At 37.0% G+C, this 25,182-nt stretch overlaps 4 protein-coding genes across 4 annotated transcripts; 3 read left to right on the forward strand and 1 right to left on the reverse strand.

The window, feature by feature from the left end:
- Positions 1-2,061: 2,061 nt before the first annotated feature.
- Positions 2,062-8,195, forward strand: LOC111441826 (cullin-3A-like). The gene is made up of 3 exons (XM_023078968.1): positions 2,062-2,558; positions 5,535-7,812; positions 8,068-8,195. Exons 1-2 carry the CDS (start codon positions 2,398-2,400, stop codon positions 7,573-7,575), a joined length of 2,202 nt encoding a protein of 733 aa, XP_022934736.1. The 5' UTR covers positions 2,062-2,397; the 3' UTR covers positions 7,576-7,812; positions 8,068-8,195.
- A 493-nt stretch (positions 8,196-8,688) lies between these two features.
- Positions 8,689-16,337, forward strand: LOC111441902 (thyroid adenoma-associated protein homolog). Its single transcript, XM_023079094.1, has 4 exons — positions 8,689-12,468; positions 12,544-12,791; positions 13,044-13,625; positions 13,781-16,337. Exons 1-4 carry the CDS (start codon positions 9,133-9,135, stop codon positions 16,206-16,208), a joined length of 6,594 nt encoding a protein of 2,197 aa, XP_022934862.1. The 5' UTR covers positions 8,689-9,132; the 3' UTR covers positions 16,209-16,337.
- Positions 16,316-18,756, reverse strand: LOC111441903. The gene is made up of 5 exons (XM_023079095.1): positions 18,563-18,756; positions 17,523-18,487; positions 17,029-17,451; positions 16,695-16,930; positions 16,316-16,626 (listed from the first exon to the last, which is right to left on the reverse strand). The coding sequence occupies exons 1-5, from the start codon at positions 18,637-18,639 to the stop codon at positions 16,375-16,377; spliced, it is 1,953 nt and encodes a 650-aa protein (XP_022934863.1). The 5' UTR covers positions 18,640-18,756; the 3' UTR covers positions 16,316-16,374.
- Positions 18,757-21,804: 3,048 nt separating this feature from the next.
- LOC111442135 (myb-related protein 306-like) lies at positions 21,805-23,241 on the forward strand. The gene is made up of 3 exons (XM_023079413.1): positions 21,805-22,248; positions 22,343-22,472; positions 22,559-23,241. The coding sequence occupies exons 1-3, from the start codon at positions 22,116-22,118 to the stop codon at positions 23,211-23,213; spliced, it is 918 nt and encodes a 305-aa protein (XP_022935181.1). The 5' UTR covers positions 21,805-22,115; the 3' UTR covers positions 23,214-23,241.
- The last annotated feature ends 1,941 nt before the right edge of the window (positions 23,242-25,182 follow it).

The following is a 25,182-nucleotide window of genomic DNA, read 5'->3' on the forward strand; positions in this document are numbered from 1 at the left end:
TGATTGGGACACGTGTTAAGTGACAATGGGGTTATATGGAAAGGTCAAAAAACCGTTTTCCTCTTATAAGGAAAAGGGTTTTCGTTTTTTATTTTCTTTTTATGGATATTTCTCTCGCTGTTCGCCACGTCACTAGTGCAATTCCACCTCTCCCACGCCACGTCATTTTAATAATCCGTGGTGGTAATATTTTTTCGTTACGTGGCGAAAGAAGACTGGTAAGGTAGATTTTGGTGGATGCGATAAACTTGCATGTTTCTTAGGGAGGAGACGTGGCAGGACGTGAGTGGGCGTGAAGTGGTGGGTCCCAGACGGTGACCGAGGGTGTAAGTGACGTTAGCAAGGTCTTGGGAGACAGGTGGCATGGGAGGGTGGGAATTTGCAAGTGGGACGGCGGGTGATGGATGGAGCGTCACGGCCTTTCACGATCTGACGTGTCCTCAATAATTGTATTATTATAATTACAAAAGAAAATTGCATAAACGAGGAATATAAAGTTTGCTATAGGTACCTTCTAAAAGTTTTGATTTCATCGATGACTTCGTAAATTATGAGATTTATAACGTTTATATTTTTTAATTTTTAATTTGATCCCTAAAATTGAATTGAAATTTGATTAAATAATAATTATATTTAAAATTTAAGATAAAATTGAGGCGAAGTTTTGAGGTTGATTAATGGATTAAAATATTATCGCAAAGGGTATGTATCACTATCATGAAATCTTTAATATTGTTATTAAAAAAATTAACCCTACCCTCTAAAATCGTTTCAAATTATTATAGGTTGCTTCTCTCCTAAAATGTTATTCAAAGTATTTTAAGAAATAAAACATTAATTATCATTTCAAATGTTGATATTATGATGTCTGCGGTTAAATTTTTTAAAAAATAGAGATATAAATATGAGGTGGAGATGAGTTATTAAAATGAAGAATACATGCTCATGTACATAGTAAGTAAGTGTGAAAAAAACCTAAGAGGTTTATCAAATATGAAACGTGATCGATTGATAACTAGCTAGTGAACCACAACATATTTTCATGTTGTTCACTTTAGTTATAAACTAATTATTTTCTAAGTGGATGATATGACACAGTTACGAAAATATATAGATTTCATTTTTTTTAACAAATAGTATTGGAGTTAAGTAGTAATCTTAAAAAATTGTAGTTATGGTACAATTTGTGGTTGAGCTCTATAGGATCGGTTGAGGTTTTTTTGACAAAATGTGAGATTCCATATCGGATTGATAGAGAAACGAAACATTTTTTTTACAAGAGTGTGAACACTTCTTTTTAACAAACGCGTTTTAAAATTGTAAAGTTGATAGCGGCAAGGCTTAGCCACCTATAAACTTCACAAACAATAGTTATCACTGAGTTGAGTGTTTAGTTTAGTTGTACCATTAGTAGCTATCTTGAATCTTCATGTCTCTGACACCAACCGAGGAATTGAGAGATTTCGAATTGGGTTGTCGAGTTTGCAATTGAGTTATAGTCATCAAATTTACTAATAGCATCCTAGTTCATTATGATATAAGGAGTGCGACGGTGAAGAAGTACTAGAAGGAGTGCAACTGTGCCTGTGGGTCTACATGAGGTGGTGCATTGTGGAAGGGAGGAACTATGAAGAATGAAGAAGATGAATTGATGAAGAAGAAGAACCGAGTGGGTAGTGAGTAGTGTGGTCATCGGTTTAATAAGAAGGACATGGGTTGGGCTTGGCAACTTGTTCTCTTCTTCTTTTTATGCAATCGAGTTAAGTCGGGTTGACTTGATCTTTTGTACAATGAACCCGTACTCAACTCGAACCAAATCGGGTCCTAAAAAATTAATTCAACCCAATTCTTATAATTTAGGTCGGATAGGTTCGGGCATATTAAAATTTGTAAATTTCATTAAATTTGTCACCTACTATAAAGTTGTAGAGAAAAAGAAAATGAAAAAGAAAAGCAATAAGTTAGACCGGTCTGATCCATCCGCCCCAATTTGGCCCGGCTGCAAAGCCAGTCTGACCCTCCCAAGCTTGGGCAACCCATCTCAGTTAAATCGAAGGAAAAAGAGAACCACGTCGAGAAGAAAAGGATAATTTCAATTAAAAGTGTAAATTTTTGTTCCATTGTTCCTTTTTCTCTTCAAATTGTTGCTTTCAAAAATTGTCCAGGCGCTTCTTAAATCCTCTCGATATTGATTTCCGTGTTCTTTCCCTCGTCCAATTTCTCATTTCTGTCTGTAATCCATTTCCCTTTTCTCAAATCTTCTTCCATCATTCTTTGTTGCTTGCTCTTTCCGTGAAAATTGATCCGTCTGCGTCTTTCCAAAACCTAGGGCTTCGTTGGAGGGTTCGACCATCCAATTAAGATTAAGGGTTTTCTGGGATCCGATCTTTGGAAGCCATGAGTGCGCAGAAGAAGAGGAATTTCCAGATAGAGGCCTTTAAGCACCGGGTCGTGGTGGATCCGAAATATGCTGAGAAGACGTGGAAGATTTTGGAACATGCAATTCACGAGATATACAATCATAACGCTAGCGGGCTCAGCTTCGAAGAGCTTTACAGGTTGCTTCCGCTCCTTTTCATTTCACGTGTATAGCAGCGTGTTATTTCGCTCTCTCTTTGCTGCAACTCTTGGATAGAACTTGAGATTGCAACTTGTGCAATGAGTTTTCTATTGAAGCAGTGATTCTCATATTACTTCTCTGTTGCGCCTATGTGTTTCAGAGAATGGTTAGTGCTTTTAAGGAAATGTTGCGACTTACATATTACCCTTCTGCTTTATGAAGTAAGGCATGATAGTTATTTGCTAGTCTTATGTATGTGTCCGAGATGGTCCTGAATGGATCTTCTATTCGCAAGGACATTATCCAACTCAATGAGAGCAAAACAATTGACGAGAAGTTGAATAACTTGGTTCACGAGCCTCATGAAAAATTCTTGGAGTTTTAGTTGAACCCAATGGCATAATAAGTTATTTATAGTCCTTTCATCTAGAATGCCATCGTCTTCTAGAAGCCTTCTTTTAACTAAAGAAAGATGTCTCTAGTTATTCTTCTCTTATCCCTTTTGATTGACGATTTTTAGAATTTTTTTTGCGACCACACAGTTGATTGAGTGAATTTGGTATTTGACAATCATTTTGTACAGTGCCCTATTGTCTATACTCAATACTCATGCTTCACATTTCTTGTTCCTATGGGGTAAGTGGCAATGGGGTATTACCAGATTAAATATGACCTTTTTCTATTTCTTAAACTTGCTGATGAAATGTTTGATATCCTTATCGATTTATGTGATACTGATGTAGAGGTAGGTTTGGTAAGGTAGATCCATGTGTAAGAGGCATGTGATTTCTAATATTGCGCATTTGGCATAAAAGAAAGGTTCATTAGACTGGCTAATAAGAAAACAGTACATTTTAAGTGCTACTCCACAAACTCAGTTGGAAGCCTCTCCTTTAACTGCATATAAATCATAGAAATAAATTAAGAAAGATCATGAACAGTCTAGAAGTCCTTTTTTTAGGACTTCAAGTTGTTCTCCACACAGTTGATTGATGGCCTCTCCTTCAACTAGTGTAGCCCAGAAAAGAACATATCATGATTGTCTAGGAACCTTCTCTCGTACAAGTGTACAACTAGGGATAAACGGGATGATTTCTATGACTTCTTTAGCTTTAGGGATGTGCAGCTAGATATTTTATACTTCTGATCCATTATCCCCTTTGGACTAAACAGACTAATACCATTGTTTCAACAAACTTGGCGTCAGGATGTGGTTGTAGTAGTTACTATGATCCTTAATCTGACTACAGATTACAATTTGTAGCTGGCATGACCACTTACAGAGATAACCACCAAACCATTTCAATTTTCGCCTACTTCATGACCCTTCTTGAATTTCTACACATTTTGGCTCTGATTTTGAAAGTTCCACTTTTGTTCTTTTCGTTTTTCCTTTTTTTTGTTTGTTTTTCTTTATGGAAGTGTGTAGCTGCAAGCTACAGCATTGTAATTCTGTGTAGTTTCCATTTTAAGCTTATTAAGTTACTGTGATTATGTCTTTTGAGAACATTGTTTGCAAGTACGTTTTCTCTGCATGCTTGCTGTTTTGTTTTTATGTTCAATTTAGTATCAAGTTGTTCCAGTAATCATATTAATGTGGTTCCTTCCTAGATTTCTTTTTCAAATTCTTTTGATAATTGTGCAATCTTGAAAGGGCGGGTTGCAGTAGAGTTAATCCTTCTTGTTTTTTTACAAATGCCAACAAAGGTAGTTAATCTCTTGGAAAGTAAAGTTCAAAACTATATTTGGGCTAAAATTGGTGCTGAAGAAGGGTACCACCTCACAAGTTGGAAATTTCTCTTTAGAACAAAGACAAAGGAGGTCTCTGTCCCGAAAACTTGAAGAAAAGGAACATTGCTTTTGCAGCTAAGTGGAGTTGGAATTTTCCCTGTTGAAAACTTGCTAGGGAGATTAATATTGGATGACAAAGTATGCAGTTGAGCTTATCAAAATAAAATGTGAGGTTAATAGTCATGGATGGTTACCAAAGAAAGCATCAGTAAAAGAAGCCCCTGGCACTTCATAAGCAAATGCAGACAGCCCATTGAAAATATCTTAATTTCAAGGTTGGAGATGGGAGCAATGTGAAATTTTCGGGAGATATAGCTGTGGGGGAAACTTTCTTGAGGAAAGATTATCAAGAATCTACCATGAGACACGAAATTGTCTAAGATTAGAGACTGCTGGAAGGAAGAGAGCTTTCCTCACCAATCACTGATGTATCCCTAATAACATCCGTATCAGATGCCATTGTGCTATTCACCACTGATGCTCTAACACATCTATATGCATGTAGGATAACTGCACAGGGGTTCAAATGTTACTTGTCTGTGATAGTTATCATCATACCTGTAGATTATGTTATCAGATGCATTCCAATTTAAGTATGTAAACTTTAACCAATCAAATTGTTTTATTTTTTGCTCGAGGTGATTTTGAGTATTGTCTAAGCATGTAATGTTCTAACGGGAAGGTTGGAGGATGGACTTTTCTTTGTGCATTATTAAAATTAAATCAGTGAGTTTTTGTTGAACTTGTGCTTTGTGCATCTTTTATGGTTAAAATTCCAAGCGATGATGATTTTGAAGGGATAGGAATACAATTCAGATGAAAAGGATTTCAATTGCTACCATGTAGATCTGCTTTTTAAACTTCTTCGTTATCTCCCTCTCTCTTTGCATTTTTAGTGTACAATTATTTCACCGCTGCCTGAAAAAAAAAAAAAGATTATTATCTTATGTAATGCATCCGCTTCAAAGCTTCTTACTCAATTTGTGATTGTAGCTGCATTATCAGCTAGTTTGTGACTACTTACAGTGTTAACTACATTGTTGTATGTTTTCAACATTCATTTTTATGAACTTGAGCAAGTATTTTATTGCTGTATTCATTGCTTTCAAGCCTTTTTGAGTGTATCTTGTTCATTCTTGAAAAATATTTTGTCTCCTGATGATTAAGCATCTTATGCATTTAGGAATGCGTACAATATGGTGCTGCATAAATTTGGGGAAAAACTTTACTCTGGACTTGTGACCACAATGACATTTCATCTGAAAGAAATATCTAAAGGAATTGAAGCTGCTCAAGGAGAACTTTTTTTGGTAGAATTGAACAGGAAATGGGCAGACCACAACAAGGCTTTGCAAATGATCCGCGACATATTGATGTACATGGATAGAACTTTCATCCCAAGCACTCACAAAACTCCAGTTCATGAACTTGGTTTGAATCTATGGAGGGATGTTGTCATCCACTCTATCAAAAACCAGAGTAGACTCCGAGATACTCTTCTTGAACTTGTGCATATGGAAAGGAGTGGTGAAGTTATAAACAGGGGTTTAATGAGGAACATTGTAAAGATGCTTATGGATTTAGGCTCTTCTGTTTACCAAGAAGACTTTGAAAAGCATTTTCTTGATGTCTCTGCAGATTTTTATCGTCTCGAGTCTCAGCAATTTATTGAGTCTTGTGACTGTGGGGATTATCTGAAAAAGGCTGAGAGACGCTTGAATGAAGAAATAGAAAGAGTATCCCATTACTTAGATGCTAGAAGTGAACCTAAGATAACCAGTGTGGTGGAAAAAGAGATGATAGAAAGTCACATGCAAAGATTAGTCCATATGGAAAACTCAGGCTTAGTAAATATGTTTGTTGATGATAAATATGAAGATTTGGGCAGAATGTATAACTTGTTTCGTCGTGTACCAAGTGGACTCTCTATAGTAAGGGATGTCATGACATCTTACATCCGTGATACAGGTAAGCAGCTGGTGACAGATCCTGATAGGATAAAAGATCCTGTGGATTATGTGCAGCGGCTCCTTGATTTGAAGGATAAATATGACAAGGTTATCAGCTTGGCATTCAACAACGACAAGACGTTCCAAAACGCCTTGAATTCCTCATTTGAATATTTTATCAACTTGAATGCTCGATCTCCAGAATTTATATCCTTGTTTGTAGATGACAAGCTACGTAGAGGATTGAGAGGAGTCAGTGAAGAGGACATAGAAATTGTGCTAGACAAGGTTATGATGCTTTTTCGTTACCTTCAAGAGAAAGATGTATTCGAGAAATATTACAAGCAACATTTGGCCAAGAGGCTTCTGTCCGGAAAAACTGTTTCTGATGACGCTGAAAGAAGTTTAATTGTTAAGCTCAAAACAGAGTGTGGGTACCAATTTACCTCAAAGTTGGAGGGTATGTTCACTGATATGAAGACATCCCAGGATACAATGCAGGGTTTCTATTCAAGATTTGGTGCTGAGCTAGGAGAAGGTCCCACACTAGTTGTGCAAGTCCTCACTACAGGTTCGTGGCCTACTCAGGCCAGCACAACTTGCAACCTTCCTCCAGAAATTCTTGGGATATGTGAAAAATTTAAAAGCTACTACCTTGGGACACATACTGGCCGAAGGTTATCTTGGCAAACGAATATGGGGTCAGCCGATCTGAAAGCAACTTTTGGTAAGGGCCAGAAGCATGAGTTGAATGTTTCAACGTACCAAATGTGCGTGCTAATGCTGTTCAACAATGCTGATCGGTTGAATTATAGAGACATCGAGCAAGCCACAGAGATTCCAGCAGTAGACTTGAAAAGATGTCTACAGTCATTAGCCTGTGTGAAAGGACGGAATGTCCTCCGGAAGGAGCCGATGAGCAAGGACATTGCTGAAGATGATGCATTTTTCTTCAACGACAAGTTCACGAGCAAGTTGTACAAGGTGAAGATCGGTACCGTGGTTGCACAAAGAGAGTCCGAGCCAGAAAACCAGGAAACTCGGCAGAGGGTAGAGGAAGACCGGAAACCACAGATTGAGGCAGCGATAGTCAGAATAATGAAGGCGAGGCGGGTATTGGATCACAATAACATCGTGGCTGAAGTCACAAAGCAGCTGCAGTCAAGGTTCCTTCCCAACCCCGTTGTGATTAAAAAACGAATTGAATCTCTTATTGAGAGGGAGTTTTTGGAGAGGGACAAAGAAGATAGAAAATTGTACCGTTATCTTGCGTGAACTTGAAGAAGCATCTACGATTGCCCTTAATGTGTCCAAACTTTATACTACGGGCTCATTGTTATAACTTTGATGAGTTGCAATATTACCATTGAATTGCTGCAGGCTTGGGTTGGTTAGATGAAATGTCATCTCTCTATTGCCCACCTCTTTCCCTTTACGCTCTTGATCTTTTGGCTTCTTGTTGCTGATTATGCTCTCTACTGGTTCACTAGGATATGAAATCCATGGTGAAAGGTAGTTTCAGAAGGTTCACTAGGATATGAAATCCATGGTGAAAGGTAGTTTCAGAAGGTTCACTAGGATATGAAATCTATGGTGAAAGGTAGTTTCAGAAGGTTCACTAGGATATGAAATCCATGGTGAAAGGTAGTTTCAGAAGGTTCACTAGGATATGAAATCCATGGTGAAAGGTAGTTTCAGAAGGTTCACTAGGATATGAAATCCATGGTGAAAGGTAGTTTCAGAAGGTTCACTAGGATATGGTGAAAGGTAGTTTCAGAAGGTTTAAAGGCGATATTCCACAAGCAAGGTCTGAGAAAGCGGACGACTTGTACATTTTATTTTCTTGGATTTTATAGTGAACTCGTCCAAATTATGAATGATTAGATTGCCTGCCACTAGGCTTCACTTTTGGTGCAACCTCTGTTGTTATTTGGAACCTTGACTCTACAAGGTGATGCCTGTCAATGGGAGTAGAGATGTCCCTCATTTAGAGATGCCTGTCAATGGGAGTAGAGATGTCCCTCATTTAGAGATTCCCTCTGTGGAATTTGTGGGGATCAATTTTTTTTTTCATTTATTATTATTTTCTTAAAATAGTTATTTTTAAATTTTTCATCTTTTAATATAATCTTTTTTTAAAAAAATTATGAGAAAATCCAAATAATCTACCCATATAACTTTTAAAAATTTAAATTTTAATAATTTTTAACGTATATTTAAACCGGAGAGTTGGAGATTCGAGTGGTGGGAACGTCGGAGAATATGAACTTGTCTTCGGTCTCATTTACCTTAGAGAGAAAAATGTATTCCGCTCTGTCTCTTATTACATCTATTCTTAGGTCTCTTAGAGAGAAAAAATGTTTTCCTTTCCATCTCTTATTACATCTATTTTTAGGGGGCGCTCCTTCCATGCATCTAGTTCTTGTTCTTAGGTGTAAGAACTATCAAAATCATTGCTAAATCACAAATTTGAAAAAAACCCATTTGAAAGGAGGAAACGCTAGCGATATGGAGATTGAAACAATCGAAGAAGAAGAGAATGAAGGATCTGATTCTGAAGGTGAGTTAATGGCTGCTTTGATGCAGAAAATAACCCATTTGAACTTGCAATTTAATCAAAATGTAATGATCCAAAGTTTTGTGAGAAAAAGGGAAAAAAAAAATCTAAACTTGATTGGTTTCCGAAACTAAACTCGTGCCGGCCCTAATTTAAGATACTATTCTGGCCGCCATTTTCTCTCTTCTTCTCCCCGCCCTCTGTTTCTCTCTCTAAGCAAGAGTTTACAGCGGAGGGACAGAGAAAGGGTATCCCAACTCTGAATCACCGCTTCAATGTCTGCTAAATGGCGAGCTCTGCAGCATCGTCACCGATATACTTACAGTGCAATTGTTTTCCCTCACTCATATATCGATTCTCTCAATTCCTTCCAATCCCAACACCAATCCTCTTCAAAATTCTTCACTGAATTACTCGAACTTGTATCCTTGAACTCCGTTTACGCTCAAGTAAACCACGCCAAGAAAGTCGCTTCCGCTTTCTCCGAGTTATTGGCCAATGGAGACGAGGATTCGGTGTCCAGAGCTGCGCGGTTTTACTTGGAGGTTTTGTTCTGTGAGAATTCCCAGCCTTTGCATCGAACCCTTGTCTCCACTTTGGCCAAAAGCCGTAAATTCCAGGATTCATTGGGCGAGTGTTTCAGGAATCTCTGCGAGGAGCATAGTGGTATGCAACAAGGTGGAGATAAGCGGTTCTGTGTGTCGAGGGTGGCTTTATCGGTAATGGGAATGCCCAAATTGGGATATTTAGTGGATGTTATTAGAGATTGCGCCATTTTGGTTTCTCGGGATATTGTTTCTAGCTTGGACTCTGTGGTTAAGGAAACCAATGATTTGGCTAGGCCTTCTCCAATCGTCATTGAACAGTGTCAAGAGGCTTTGTCTTGCTTGTATTACTTACTCCAGCGATTTCCCTCCAAGTTCCTAGAAGATTCAAGTGTTATGGGGATGATTGTAAGTACTATTTTAAGCATTCTAAAATCCTTAGCTTTTTCAAGGGATTGTTATGTGTCTGCTGGGGTGAGTTTCTGTGCTTCTCTGCAAGTTTGTCTCAACTCGGAAGAACTTGGGGTGCTCATCTTCTATGGAATTTTTGAACAAACTAACCACATTTCATGTTTGAAGTACGAGAATGAATTTAGGAATGCTGTTGCGAAGGTTCCTTATCAAGCGAATGTCTGCGCTGAAATTCAAACTTTTTCAGTGTTGAGTAGACTCTGCTTGATCAGGGGGATTCTGACAGCAATTCCAAGGCCTGTGCTCAACATACCATTTTCTATGATAGAAGGAGATTTGAATGGCCATCCAGGTTGTCTATATAGCGGTAACTCTGTCAAAACGATACTCTATGATGCCATTTTGCCTGAGCTATGTAACTACTGTGAAAATCCTACCGACAGCCATTTTAACTTTCATTCATTGACTGTGCTGCAAATTTGTTTGCAACAAATAAAAACCTCCTTAGTTAGTAATCTTACTGATACATCCTGTAGTTATGATCCACTCCCTGAGGAGATGGGAAGTCGAATACTAAGAATTATGTGGACTAACTTGGAAGATCCTTTGAGTCAAACTGTTAAACAAGTGCATCTCATTTTCGATCTATTTTTAGAGATTCAATCGTCACTATGCTGGTCAGAGGGTAGCGAGAAAACGAAGTCGTACTTGCGAAAAATTGCTTTTGATCTTCTTCATTTGGGTTCTCGCTGTAAAGGAAGATATGTTCCTTTAGCTTCTTTGACCAAGAGGTTGGGTGCAAAGGCGTTGTTAGATATGAGTCCTTCTCTGCTATCTGATACTGTACAAGCATACATTGATGATGATGTGTGCTGTGCTGCCACTTCTTTTCTGAAGTGTTTCCTTGAGCACCTGCGGGATGAGTGCTGGAGTAGTGATGGTATTGAAGGTGGGTATGCACTTTACAGAGGCCGCTGCTTGCCACCCATTCTTCGTGGACTTGGTTCTGGGATATCAAAGCTTCGATCAAATTTAAACACTTATGCTCTTCCAGTATTGTTTGAAATTGACATAGATAGTATATTTCCTATGCTTGCGTTTATCTCAGTCTGGCCTAGCGCATGTGACAATGGAGTTCTCTATCCTGGTAATAATGAAGGTAGTATGGAACTGAGAGTTGAACAGAAAGTTGCCATTTTTATTTCATTGTTCAAAGTATCTCGTTCACTTGCTTTAATTGAAGGAGATATCGATTGGCTAGAAAAACGTAGCTTAGAACAGCGATTTTCCCATGAAATAGAATATTTTGGTTGTCATGCTCTTGTTTTCATCAAGGGAGTAAAGGTCGAAATCCTTGTTGAGTGGCTTGTATTAGCGTTGACACACGTTGACGAGTCACTACGTGTGGATGCTGCAGAATTTATTTTCTTAAATCCTAAAACTTCTAGTCTTCCATCTCATTTAGAACTTACTTTGTTGAAGAAAGCAATACCATTGAACATGAGGTGTTCCTCTACAGCTTTCCAGATGAAATGGACTAGCTTGTTTAGAAAGTTTTTTTCTCGAGTACGAACAGCTTTGGAGAGACAATTCAAGCAGGGTAGTTGGATACCACGTGCTTCTTCTTCTAGTCGTGAAAGCTATCTGCCAAATGGAAATGAGCAAACTATAGCTGGTCGAGCGGATGATCTTTTTCGTTTTATGAAGTGGTTGAGTTGCTTTCTGTTTTTCTCCTGTTATCCGTCTGCACCCTATAGGAGAAAAATTATGGCGATGGATCTATTTCTAGTAATGCTTAATGTTTGGGCAGTTGTTCCTTCAAAAGAAAAGTCTAATGAAACTCTTCTCCTTCCCTATAACGAAGGAATTACTTTACCTGATTCAGTTCTTTTGTTAGTTGGATCAATAATTGATAGTTGGGATAGTCTGAGAGAAAGTTCTTTCCGTATATTGCTTCACTTTCCTACTCCACTTCCTGGCATTTCTAGTGAACATATGGTGGGAGAAGTGATCGCATGGGCCAAAAAGTTAGTTTGCAGCTCCCGTGTCCGAGAAAGTGACGCTGGAGCTCTAACATTAAGGCTAGTATTCAGAAAGTATGTTTTGGATTTAGGCTGGATAGTCAGAGCTTCAGGTGATGTTGTTTGCTTAGATTCCGATTCTGTGCATAAATTACCAAATGTGGGTGAGGAGATATGCAGATCGAACCATCCGGTGGCAGAGTATTTGAAATCCTTAATTGATTGGTTGAATATCTCTGTAACTGAGGGAGAGAGGAATCTCGCTGAAGCCTGCAAAAACAGCTTTGTTCATGGTGTGTTGCTCGCTTTGCGCTATACTTTTGAAGAGTTGGATTGGAGTTCAGATATCGTGCTCTCTAGTCTCTCGGAGATAAGAAGTCTACTGGAAAAGCTTTTGGAGCTTGTGATGCGAATAACTTCCCTGGCACTCGGCGTGGTTTCAGCAGATGCCTGGTACCTTCCAGAGGACATGGACGACATGGACGATGATGATGCCTTTCTGTTGGATGTTCCAGATGAGGCTGATGCATCCACGTCGTTGTCTGAACTGGAAGATAGTAAGGAAAAAACTACAGTAAATTCAAGAACATCAGAACAGATTGTGATGGTTGGCTGTTGGCTTGCCATGAAAGAGGTACTTTACCTTTTGATTGTCTCCAATTCATTCATTTTATTGTCTCCCTTATCTCTCTCTACTGGCCATTTGCAGGTTAGTCTTCTTTTAGGAACAATCACAAGGAAAGTTCCTTTGCCTGCTGCTTCTGATTCAGTTGAATCTGATCCAAATGCTTCCATTATATTAAAACACGATGAAGTACTCGATTTGAGACAACTTAAAGTGATCGGAGACCACTTTTTGGAAGTTCTTTTGAAAATGAAACACAATGGTGCGATCGATAAGACAAGGGCCGGATTTACTGCTCTTTGCAACCGTTTACTTTGTTCAAATGACCAAAGGTATGTTTTTTTTTTTCTCATAGTTTTTGCATGAGTTGAAGCTTTTCTCATTCTATATTTTCGTTCTTCTGCTATGCTAGAGCATCCATGCATTTGCTTGATTGAATAACACACTTGAATTTTGTATGCTGTTATGAATATCATCAAATCCTATAAAAGATCATGGAAATTTTTGCAAACGTTTATGAGAGGACATTAAACCTTTCTCCTTTCAAAGAAATATAAATTCTCTAACTTAACCTATCTTTCTAGACTTTGTAAGTTAACAGAATCCTGGATGGATCAGCTAATGGAAAGAATGACTGCAAATGGTCAGACAGTCGACGATTTATTGAGGAGAAGCGCTGGTATTCCAGCTGCTTTTATTGCTCTATTTCTAGCAGAGCCAGAAGGTTCCCCTAAGAAGCTTCTACCAAGAGCTCTGAAGTGGCTCATAGATGTAGCTGAGAGGTTGTTGCTGAATCCGATTGATTCGGACTGTAAAAACAGAAACTTCTCCGAGTTAGGCCAAGACACAGAGTCTGTGTCGCCCCATGAGACTTATGCAAGTGAAAAAGCCTCTAAAATTCGAGATGAAGGCGTCATTCCAACAGTTCATGCATTCAATGTCCTTAGAGCCTCTTTCAATGATGCCAACCTAGCAACTGATACATCTGGTTTCTCTGCTCAGGCTATAATTGTTTCTATTCGCGCATTCTCTTCTTCCTACTGGGAGGTGCGTAACAGTGCTTGCTTGGCATACACTGCTTTAGTTCGGCGGATGGTGGGATTTCTCAATGTTCACAAACGAGAATCAGCTCGTCGAGCTTTAACTGGACTTGAATTTTTTCACAGGTATGATATCTTTGATTTCAGATTTTAACTGAGAATTTTTAGTTGAATTTTTTCACAGGCATTTCCTTGTGATCTTAACTTGAATTTTGTTCGGGTTCTTATTTGATGGGGATATTATATCCATTCACAACCTAATGAAGTTTTATTGTCAACAGGTATCCAGCATTGCATCGATTTCTATTGGATGAACTGAAAGTGGCTACTGATTCTCTTGATGATGGCTGTTCTGGAAATGCAGAATCCAATCTAGCAAAAGTTGTGCACCCAAGCTTGTGTCCTGTGTTAATTCTTCTATCCAGGCTTAAGCCTTCTACAATAGTAAGTGAAGCTGGGGACGACCTGGATCCATTTCTCTTCATGCCGTTCATCAGGAAGTGCTCGTCTCAAAGCAATCTACGAATTCGTGTTCTTGCATCGAGAGCATTAACAGGCCTGGTTTCCAATGAGAACTTACCATCAGTCATCCTCAATATAGCATCTGGGTTGCCTGTTGATGACACCACAATGATGGCTCCCGAATCGAGCACAGTCTTAGATGTGACTGCAACCACTCGACGTTCTTCGTATAATAAGATCCATGGAATCTTGTTGCAGTTGATTTCTCTTTTGGATACAAATTGTAGAAATCTAGCAGATATTTCGAAGAAAAGCCAGATTCTTAATGACTTGGTCGAGGTCCTTGGACGTTGCTCTTGGATGGCTAAGCGTAGACATTGCTCTTGCCCAATTCTTGGTACGTCTTTCTTACGAGTCCTTGGGCACATGCTGAGTATTGTTAGAACATGCCCAAGAAGCAAAAGTTTGTATATCATCCGCAACCTGCTTCTGGATGTATCTACTGAGTGCTTAGACATGGAAACCTACCACAAACTGTCATTTTATGATCCAACATTGGCAGAACTTCGGCAACAAGCAGCTATTTGCTACTTCAATTGTGTGCTTCAACCATTTGATGAAGAAGATTATGCAGCTATTCAGAAGTCACAAAGATCCGAGTCTGATGAAGATGTGCCAGCCACTCTAATAAATTATCCTTTTCCACAACTTCAAGAAAGACTAATCCGCTCGTTACAAGATCCATGCTATGAAGTTCGACTTTCGACGTTGAAATGGCTGTTTAAATTTCTGAAATCAACAGAATATTCTGATGGGTTCAATGACTTGAGTATTCATGAGATTACGACTGTTGATCACTGGACTAAAACCAACCTCCAAGCTTTGCTTACAGAGCTTTTGTCATTGGAGAAGAATTACAGATGTCTATACTACATTTTAAAGAATCTTTTCGCTTGGAATATGTCTCAGTTTCAGAAGTTTGGCAATGTGGAATGCACTGAAGAGGTAGTTTATATTGGTAAGATGGACTGTGGTTCAGTTCTGCAGTTTTGGGATAAGTTGATTTCCTTGTATAAGCTTACGAAACATGCGAAAACTCGGGAAACTACGCTTCGTTGCATGGGAACGTGCATAAAACGTTGTGCGGTGCTGTATTCTGCCTCCATTGTTTCTGATGCCATGATGGGAGAGTCTCCAAAAGATAGAACATCAAATAACTTGGAGGAATTCCAGTCCTGTATTACCCTATTCACTGACCTGATAAGCCAACATAGTGCTGCATCAGAGCCAGTAAATATGCGCACGGCCGCTGCAGATTCTATTATAGCTTCAGGTTTGCTAGAACAAGCTGAAATCTTTGGTGATTATATGTTTGATAACCAAATCCCTCAGGAGACTTCGAACTCCCATTTTGAACAGAGAGATTATGTGAATATGTATGCTCATCAAATCCTTAATATATGGTCTACGTGTATTATGCTTTTGGAGGATGAAGATGATGAGATTCGGAAAAGCCTCGCAGCTGACGTCCAGAAGTGTTTTAGCTCGGAAAGAACTACGACAAGCTCCGATGCTCGGACCCAAGTGGAGCAAGTTATTGGATCAAGTTTTGAGTACCTGTCATCTATATTCGGCCATTGGGTTCGGTACTTCGATTACCTTGCAAACTGGGTATTGAACACAGCAAATTATGCCGCATCGCCAGCCGACCCAGTTAGAAGAGTGTTCGACAAGGAAATCGATAATCATCACGAAGAGAAGTTATTGATCAGTCAGACCTGTTGTTTACATTTGGAAAAGCTTTCAAGATCTAAACTAGTTGCTTTATGGGACACCCAATGGTTCATAAACTATTTGGTTGGGTTGAGAAAGAGATTTTTCCGTCAGCTGATAAAATTTTCAGATGAGCATATGAGCAAACATGGTGGATTTGATTGGATAGGTGGTGCAGGCAACCACAAAGATGCATTTCTTCCACTTTATGGAAATTTGCTTGGCTTCTATTCCATTTCAAACTGTATGATAAATGGCAAAACCCAGATTATTACGCAGCCTCTCGACACCGAGGTCGTCGAAATCGGTAAGATTATTAACCCGTTTCTTAGGAACCCTCTGATATCTAACCTGTATTTGTTAGTGATTAGAATACACAAAGAAGCCATAGATGTTAATAGAGATCACAAGATCCCAGAACTTGAACATGAGGGAATCTGGGAAGGTTTTGATCCATATTTTCTTCTCAGATAAGTTTGTGGTAGAATACTGTTCTTGTAATGTGTTATCACGGGGGTAATTGTTTTTGTTGTTCTGTTCTTCGAATGGGTAATGAGAACAAGATTGATTACAAAAAGCAGTGAAGGAAACGTTGTGTGTTCATGTTTATATACAATAATTGTGATATACTGGGAAGAACTTAGCAGGAACAGGGAAAAAGAAAGAAGGAAGGGTGTACATGGATTTGAGTGTTGAAGAAACTGATTCTATTCAATTTGTTTCTGCACCAAATCAACTGATCTGTTGTTATTCTTGACATTTTAAGAACTCTTCCTACCAACTTCATATCCACTTTACTCAAGAAACACAAATCTCCTCCTTTTTCTTTCTTCTGCAGTTTCTTCAGTATGCAATCTCCACTTCTCATAATGTCCTTCACCTTCTTTTCTTTCTGCAACACCAAAAATCTATTGCGTAATGAGAAGGATTTAGTTAAATCCAAGTAAAAAACGAACTAACCTTTTGGAGATCTGTTTGAATCTCGGTTAGAAGTTGCTTATCGGCTGGGTTTTGGAGTTCGGCTTGGAACTTTTTCGAGCGTTTTGTGGTGTTGCTGTGATCTTTATCTGCTCGAATGAACTGCCATATTACTCTTATTGATTCTTGCAATATCTCTACAAGTATATCACTTGTGATTGCTTCGTAACCGTCCTCTTTCCCTCTTCTTGCCTTCTTTCTGTCCCTCGTTTTATCCTCTACCAAAAAACGAAACGAAATTATATGAATGGAAGTTTGAGAAAGCTTCCGGGTGTGTCTTGTAATTCAAAAAAGATGAGATTGTTTGCGTAGTTACCTTTGATGACTGGAACTTGAAGAAGATTACGAGCAATGAAACGATTCTTGACGTAATTTTGGAGTCTTGGGCCTTGGAAAGCTTCATTCTCTAAGAATCTTTGCAAGAGAACTTGGAACTGTTGGAAGTCATCAGCAACTTGATTGTAATGGTGAAGTCGTGTATGAGGTTGAGATTCCCACAAATCCAAAGCCTTTTCATATTGCCATTGAATGAACTCCCAAGAGAGACACATTTGGCCCACATATACCATCTCCAATTCACAGTGAACTTCTCTTATGAACTTCTTCATTGGGTCCACTTGACATTTCTTTTGTCTGTACAGCCTTAGGTCGTGCGAGAGAAGAGACGTGATTGATGATGGCCATGAAGATTTTCTGTCGCTACAAAATGACTTTAGTGGGTCCTTTGATTGCAAAACCCCTATCGTTTCCACACAAATATTAGGAAAAAAGAGACTCGATCAGATACAAAACTAGTCTTATTTTACTTACCCATTGCATACATCTTCTGGAAATTCAAGATATCCAATTTCCTCATGCGCTCTCTGTAAGCTTTGTAGAATTTGTGAAGCTCCTCCATTAAATCTCCATATTCAGACCTCTCATCTATCTTCCATGCCCTCAATTCTCCCATTACCTTTGGTGACTCTGATTCTTCATAAATGGTGGCCAGCCCTCTGCCTCTCCCTTTCTTCATTTCCATTTTCAGTTCTTCATCTTCCCACTCCTCTGAATCTTCTCTGTTTTCATTCCCCTCCTCCCGCGACTTCTCCGGTTCTTCGTTTATCTCCTCGTCTGGTTCGTACCCGCCGGTTTCCAATTCCAAATCCAAATCCAAATCGGAGGGAAACCCACCTCCGACATCCACGCCGGTGTCTGAATCGGAACTCTGACGAAACTCATTGTCTTCTTCTTCTTCTTCTTCTTCTTCACTCTGTTTCTCTGAAATTTGCTCTCCTCCGTTTACAGAGGTCTCTGTTATTTCTCCTTCCCCAACGGCTTCAAATTTCAAAATTTTCCCGGAAAATTCCTCTGTTCCATCGGAAAAGCAATCTGTAACTTCAGATTCCAAAACCTTTCCAGAAACTTCTCGAACAGAAAAATTCCCATTTCCCAAACCCACGTGTTTCGAACAAGAATTTAAAACCTCCACTGTAAAGCTCGGAACTTTAGCTTCTTCCACAAAGTGGCTCGTACTCTTCTCCGGCGAAAACTCGTATCTGTTACTTATTGAAGAAGAAGAACAACCACTGGAATCCAGTTTCTGAGAACCAAAATTTCCTTGATTCGATTTGCTAAACTCCTCAAACGTTTGGAACCTGAAATTAAAAACAAACTCCTCCGTTTCCTTCTCTTCTAAACTCTCAGTCACTCCGCCGCCGCCATCGGCCTCCTCCTCCAGTGGCCGTGAATGATCATCATCAGAAGTTTCCAAGATTTTCTCCCCATGAAAAGACCTAAAAGAATTGGACAACCCCACGATTAAAAAACAGAAAAAAAAAACATGAAAAAATAAAGAAAAGAAAACCCACCTGAAGAGGAAGGTAAAAAGGGAGAGAAACAGAGGAGAGAAAAAAATAAAAAGAGTGAAAGAATTAGAAGACAGCATAACAAAAGTGGTTTGGTTGGAGTAAGTTTTATGCCGTCGGAGGAATGGGATTCTGAGAATTGGTTATATTAAAAATGGTTTTGGTTTGGTTCTTCACTGTTGGTTGAAGCCTCTGTATTACCCTGTTCTTCCTTCCTCCCACCATGTTCAACCAACAATGTTTATAATAGGATTTTTTTAGTGCAATTTCCATATTTTTTGCTATAATTATTTACAATTTTCGGAAAATTAAATTTTATAAAAAAAAAAAAAAAGAATTAAACTTTTAATTATACTATAAATTTCTTAATTTTCAATTAAATTGTATTGACTAATGAAATTTATAATTTCATTTATACGATTGGATGAGCCTTTTTGGAAAGAAAATGAATAATTTAATATTCTGTTGATTAACGAAAACTTAAATCTTATATTTAAAATAATAAAAGAATAATAAATAAAAAAACTTAAACTCCTCCCATTTTAGGATGAGGACATTATTTTTTATTATTATTATTATTATTTTGCTAAAAAAGGAAATGAAATAAATGAAAAGAAAAAAAAATGATCATTTAGAATTATTGAAAAAAGATACAAACAATTTCATTAACTTTCATAAATTTATAAAATATATATATATATATATATATATATATAAGCATCTCGTTTCCATAATTATTTTTTTCAACTATATAGTCAATAATTTTTTTTCCTTAATATTAATAGATTAATGTAAATGGAAATAAATTCAAATGGTTTTCTAGTACTAATATAAATTTTAAAAACGATTTTAGTATTATTAATAGAGCGAAATGCAAGAATAAAAAATTAGTATAATTATGGGTTATTTTTATTTTGACTCTAGTATAATTTTAGAAAGAAAAAAAACAATTATTTTATTATGATTTTAATTCACATTCATAGACATAGTATCACATATATTATAATACAATTTATTTTTGCTTTGATAAAGTTATAAAATGAATTTAGAAAAAAATGAGGTTTATTATAGGTTGAAAAAAAGAAATTATAGGTGGAAATAAATATTAATAAATGGAATTTATTAGGTACATATTTTAATTTCGTCAAATTTGCGATGATGAGACTTCAACTGTCACCGTATTGGGAAGGGGAATTTTAAATATTTTCTTTTAATTTTTATATATGAAAAATAAATATAAGTTTGACCATTTCAAAAATACATGCAGAAAAAAAAAACGTGGGAAAGAAGAATTTTATTGGGTGTTTTTTTGGAAGGAAATCGACGGCCATACACGTTCTAAATTTCATCAAAAGTGGGCCCATCACAACATCAACGGACAGGATTTTTTTAGTTTTTGACGATGGATATTATTCTAAATTATTATTATTATTATTTTAACAAAACAAAGCTCCAAAATTCCTTTATTTTCATCGAAACATGGGTGGATTTACAAGTCAGTTTTAATTAACATTTTTTCCTCCATTTTAATTTTTTTAATATTTTTAATTTTTTAAATATTTTTAATTCACCCTTATTTTGTTTGTTAATCACATCACGATTTTTGTAGTAGGTTGATTTTCTATCAATTTTCTACATGTTTATAATTATAAACTTAAATAATGAAAAGGTTTGACGCGACAATATGGAAGCTGATGAACGAACCGGGGCGCAGACACTTGGCCCATTAAATTGGGAGTGGGCCTAACCATCTTGGCCCATTAATAAACCTTGGCCCATTAATTTTGAGCACAATGTTAGCCCACTATTATTTCGAGAAATTATTTTTTATTTTAAATTTGAAAAGTGAATGTAAAGATCCAAAAGAAATTTAAATTAAAAATAATGTTTTATAAAGGACAAAATTGAATGAATTGGGTGAATTGTAAATGAAATATAATGGTTGGTATTGGATTCCACATGGGCGACACCCAATTTTTCATGGAACTTACATTAAGTACGTCAATTCTTACACGACAAACATACATTTACCAAACTAATTATTGAAAAGTGAAAAGAAAATGTTTATTGCATTATGCAATAAAATTAACATCTTGAATTATATTTTTTAATTTGGTCCCACATTTTAAAAACTTTTTTAATTGTCATTATATTATTGTGCTCGAAAAAACATAGAATTGAATTTTCAAAAAAGAAAAAAAGAAATTTTTTTAAAAAGGGACCATAAATACTTTAATTTGGTAGCTATGGTGGAATGGAAATGAAGATGTGATATGAATAAATATTTGGAGTGAGAAAAAAGGAATTATAAATATTTGTAATTAAAAGAAAGCCAATGCCCCCACAGGGATTGGTAGGTGACAGTATTTACTTCCTACACATGGAAGATGAACAAGGTCACATGGCCCTTCCACCCCGAAACACCCCTACCGCTACATTGTATAGCTAGCTACCCATGCCCCAGTCCCATGGACTTTTGGAACAAACATGCCCCGATCTCTTTTTGCTCTTGCTCTTCTATGGAAGATCATAAAGAACAAGTATCGCATTATTGGGTAAGAGATAACGACAACTCGTAACTACAACACTACTTTGTTTTTTTTGTTTCATCCAAGATGTCTCGTACCAATAGACACATTATCTTTTAGTTATATTATATGACTGTATTTGTCATCGACATATTTCTATAATGATATGATATTGTTCCTTTGCGATATTTTTAACTTAATATTTACGATATTTTTTATTTTCTATTAGATAAGATAGGGGAGAAAGGGATGGGTATTGGCTTAATAAGTTTTTTTTTTCTTTTTTGGGAGAAAGACAACTAATAAGATCTTGATATTTTGACTTTTTTGCCTTCCAATTATGATTTCATATGCTTTTGTTGATGAGATTTGACACAAATGATTTTTTTTTTTTTCTGATATTATTTTGTTGCAACTCTTTTATGAAAAAAATGTGACGTAAAAATATCTACAGGAATAAGGAATAAGTAGTGTACATGAATGAATCGACCGTACATTTGAAAGAGAGTGATTTTAAAGATATGATCTATAAAAGACTCAAGAAAATTAAAGTTATTATGTATACGAACAAGATACACTTATGTTTTCAGTGGTTCAAGCAGAAGAACTTTATGGTTAAACACGACCACGTAACAAGGGAATATCGGTGTTCACTAACGCCATTGTTGAACTTTTTTAAAGCTGCAGAGGAGAGTGAAAAAGAGGGATAAAAAGAAACGATGCAGCGAGGAAGATGACATTGAATGCGACGCGGTTTGGGGAGGCGGAGAGGCGGCATTGGGTTTATAGCCACACCCACAGCCTTGACTTTTTTATGTCTCTCCTCCACCTCTGCTTTGTATTATTATACAACTTAAATGCTGCCCCCTCTTCCCTTTGACTCTTTCTTTTTTTCTATCCCTTTCTTCTCTGTGAGCTTAATTTGTCAGCGTCCCCAAATTTTATCTATTTATACACCCCACCCAACTCCCCATTTCCCCATATTTCTCTGCTTTTTCTACTAACTACAACACAAGCCTTCACTTCAAATGGGTCGCCCTCCTTGCTGTGACAAACAAGGTGTCAAGAAAGGCCCTTGGACTCCTGAGGAAGACATTGTTTTGGTGTCTTACATTCAACGACATGGCCCTGCCAATTGGAGGGCTGTTCCTGCCAACACTGGTAACCGAATATCCTTCTTCTTCTTTACCCCCTTTTACCCTTTTCCAATCTTCTTCTTCTTCTAAATCTTCTTCTTGTTGTTGTTCTTTTCTAGGGCTGCTTAGATGCAGCAAGAGTTGCAGGCTGAGATGGACCAATTACCTGAGGCCTGGCATCAAGAGGGGTAATTTCACTCACCATGAAGAGAAAATGATTGTTCATCTTCAAGCCCTTCTTGGCAACAGGTAACCAACCAAGTTGAAATATGTTAAAAAAAACAGAGCTTTTGCTTTTGGGTAAATTTATGATGCATTTATTGTGATCATGGCAGATGGGCGGCCATAGCTTCATACCTTCCACAAAGAACAGACAACGACATTAAAAACCACTGGAACACTCATCTCAAGAAGAGCCTCAACAACACCAACCATTACCCATCTCCGACCACCCATCTCTCCGGCGATGCCCTTTTCACCTCTAGAGGCCAATGGGAGAGACGCCTCCAAACCGACATTCAAATGGCCAAACAAGCCCTCTCCGACGCCCTCTCGCCCGAAACCTCCAAACCCCCACCGCCTCCTCTGCCGATGGCAGAGTCCCAAACACCCAATCGCCAAATTCCGACATATGCTTCCAGCGCCGACAACATCGCACGGTGGCTCGAAGAATGGAACAAAAACCCACCGACGAACAGTTCTTGCCGGTCCAGCTCACCGCCGGTGGTGGATTCCGGCGGTGAAAAAGTTAGTGGGGCGGGTTCATCGGAATCGATGGATACATTTCTGGGTTTTGATTATTTTGAATCGTCAAATTCGGAGGTGTCGCCAGAAACGAGCGTTTTTCAAGGGGAAAGTGAAATGGATGAAAGTGAAGGATTGTTGGCAATGGAATTGCTCGAGGAATGGCTTCATGGAGATGCTAAAGATTATTACTTCACGGATATAACAGTAGATGAAAAGTTAATAAAGTATGATAATGTTTTATGAAATTACAAATAAATATGGCCATATATTTATACAAAATATTTTGAGTTCATTTTTATTCCAATTTATCTCTTCAAATTTGGAAGAGATGTGTATTTTGTAGTTATTAAAGAGTTCCAAACAATGGTTATTAAATATTTTGAATATGGATGGAAGTGAAAAATACTTAGTCTAGAAAACTATGGGTATCACTCTCAAGTCAAAAGGGGCTCTGCACTTCGAAAATAGCCAATATGATCCTGCCCAATAACTGGTCTACAAAAGTAGTCTCTTCATATATTTCTGACATCCTTACCTCCTATAATATATATATCAATGTGACCTCCTATAATATATATATCAATGTGTATCTTATGCTATAATTATTTCATCTTATTGCGAGCTTTTTGTTGCCAGCCAAAATAAATTATTGATGGATGGGATTGGAAGCCCTTATTAAGAGTACCATGTGAACTACTTGTGCATTTATATTTAAAATATTAAATTGCTTGTAACAGGACTAAATATAAGCCACTGGGCTAACTTGGATTTTTTGCAATTAAAACTACGTGAAGTCAGAGCTTTTGATAATGAAACTCAACTTATTCACCCACATGGGGCACCCTTTTCTTTTCTCTTTCTATGTAACTGAGTACGAAACATGCTAGTCAACAAATCATGTTCTTCTTATCTTAAAAAACGAACCAAATGAAAACCCGCTAGCTTAACCCAAGTTAGGATAGCTGAATTAATTTCATGGCAAAATAATGGATGGATTTGAATGAAATTATTTGGTTAAATTAATTGAGAAGAAAAGGACGTATCCAATTACTTCAAAGCCTTGTTCATCTATTATTATATATATATATATATATATATATATATATGTATTGGAACTGGAAACTCTGGATTTGGTTTTGACTTTGGAAGTAAAGATAAGTCAACACCGACAAGGTTCTTAATCCTAGTCTACAAGGTTGCGTGGAGACCTGCTTCTGTCAGTTTCTAGAACACTCTACCACTGTCCTTTCTCATCTTATAACAAGTTTTAAGGATTATTTTTTTATTTATTTTTAATTTCCTTTTTAGAAGTTATCTTAGAACTGGTCAACTATTTTCTTTTTATTAATGTTCATAAAGTCAAAGAAAGATATTAAAAGATAGATGGTGATGGATGGATCATCTTTGAACTCGTCAACTTTTTTTTATTTAAATTTAAAATATTTAAATAAAATTTATAATTATTATGATTTCTCCACGTCAGCATATTGATTGATGGGCAATTTGAAGCCCGGGGGAAAAAGAATTATATGGGCTTAATCAGACATTGGGCCTGATCCATGAGAAGAGAACATATTTTATTCTTCAATTTCTATTATATGTTATCATCATATAAACAATTCCTTTAATAACTCTTTTAATATAACGTAATAATAGTAATAATATACATTGGTTTTGATTTATCAGATTTCTCAAAATTGAAGATAATTATGTTTTTAATATAAAATAATAATTCATTTTATATTCTTTCAGGAATTTTGAAAAATCTGATAAATAAAAAGGAGAATTATCTTGAAAGAATATAAAAGTATGGAAGTCAGAGATATGGGCTTTAAAAAAAAATTAAAATAAAATAAAGGACCACAGCATTATTAAAATGCACCATTTTTATTCCCTATATGTAAATAATTTGTGGTCCTCCAACTCACTTTTTCATTTTTTTTTTTTTTATTTTTTTTTTTTGTTGCTTTGTGTCATCTTTCAAATTCAAATATTACATTCAAAAACAAAAAAGTTTTCTTTTCATCCACCACTTGGTGCTTTTTTTTTCCTCCTTTTTTACCTTTTCCAATATTAAAGTTTATTACAAAATAAATTAGTTTTTTCTTATAATAAATGATTAGTGAAAATACTCGAGATTAAGACATTAATTATAAAACGTTTTTAAACAAAAAAGTGGGGGGGGGGGGGGGAAAAAAAAAAAAAAAAAAAA

Source organism: Cucurbita moschata, unplaced genomic scaffold (genome assembly GCF_002738365.1).
Source record: "Cucurbita moschata cultivar Rifu unplaced genomic scaffold, Cmos_1.0 Cmo_Scf00004, whole genome shotgun sequence".
Taxonomy (NCBI): Eukaryota; Viridiplantae; Streptophyta; class Magnoliopsida; order Cucurbitales; family Cucurbitaceae; genus Cucurbita; species Cucurbita moschata.

Coding starts and splice junctions, on each gene's coding strand:
- LOC111441903 (XM_023079095.1), bottom strand. CDS start 18,639: ATGCTGTCTTCTAATTCTTTCACTCTTTTTATTTTTTTCTCTCCTCTG. Junction 18,488..18,562: donor CTTTTTACCTTCCTCTTCAG/GTGGGTTTTCTT, acceptor CAATTCTTTTAG/GTCTTTTCATGGGGAGAAAA. Junction 17,452..17,522: donor CCAGAAGATGTATGCAATGG/GTAAGTAAAATA, acceptor TGGAAACGATAG/GGGTTTTGCAATCAAAGGAC.
- LOC111442135 (XM_023079413.1), top strand. CDS start 22,116: ATGGGTCGCCCTCCTTGCTGTGACAAACAAGGTGTCAAGAAAGGCCCT. Junction 22,249..22,342: donor GGCTGTTCCTGCCAACACTG/GTAACCGAATAT, acceptor GTTCTTTTCTAG/GGCTGCTTAGATGCAGCAAG. Junction 22,473..22,558: donor CAAGCCCTTCTTGGCAACAG/GTAACCAACCAA, acceptor TGATCATGGCAG/ATGGGCGGCCATAGCTTCAT.
- LOC111441902 (XM_023079094.1), top strand. CDS start 9,133: ATGTCTGCTAAATGGCGAGCTCTGCAGCATCGTCACCGATATACTTAC. Junction 12,792..13,043: donor CTTTGTTCAAATGACCAAAG/GTATGTTTTTTT, acceptor CTATCTTTCTAG/ACTTTGTAAGTTAACAGAAT. Junction 13,626..13,780: donor GGACTTGAATTTTTTCACAG/GTATGATATCTT, acceptor TATTGTCAACAG/GTATCCAGCATTGCATCGAT.
- LOC111441826 (XM_023078968.1), top strand. CDS start 2,398: ATGAGTGCGCAGAAGAAGAGGAATTTCCAGATAGAGGCCTTTAAGCAC. Junction 2,559..5,534: donor AGCTTCGAAGAGCTTTACAG/GTTGCTTCCGCT, acceptor TTATGCATTTAG/GAATGCGTACAATATGGTGC.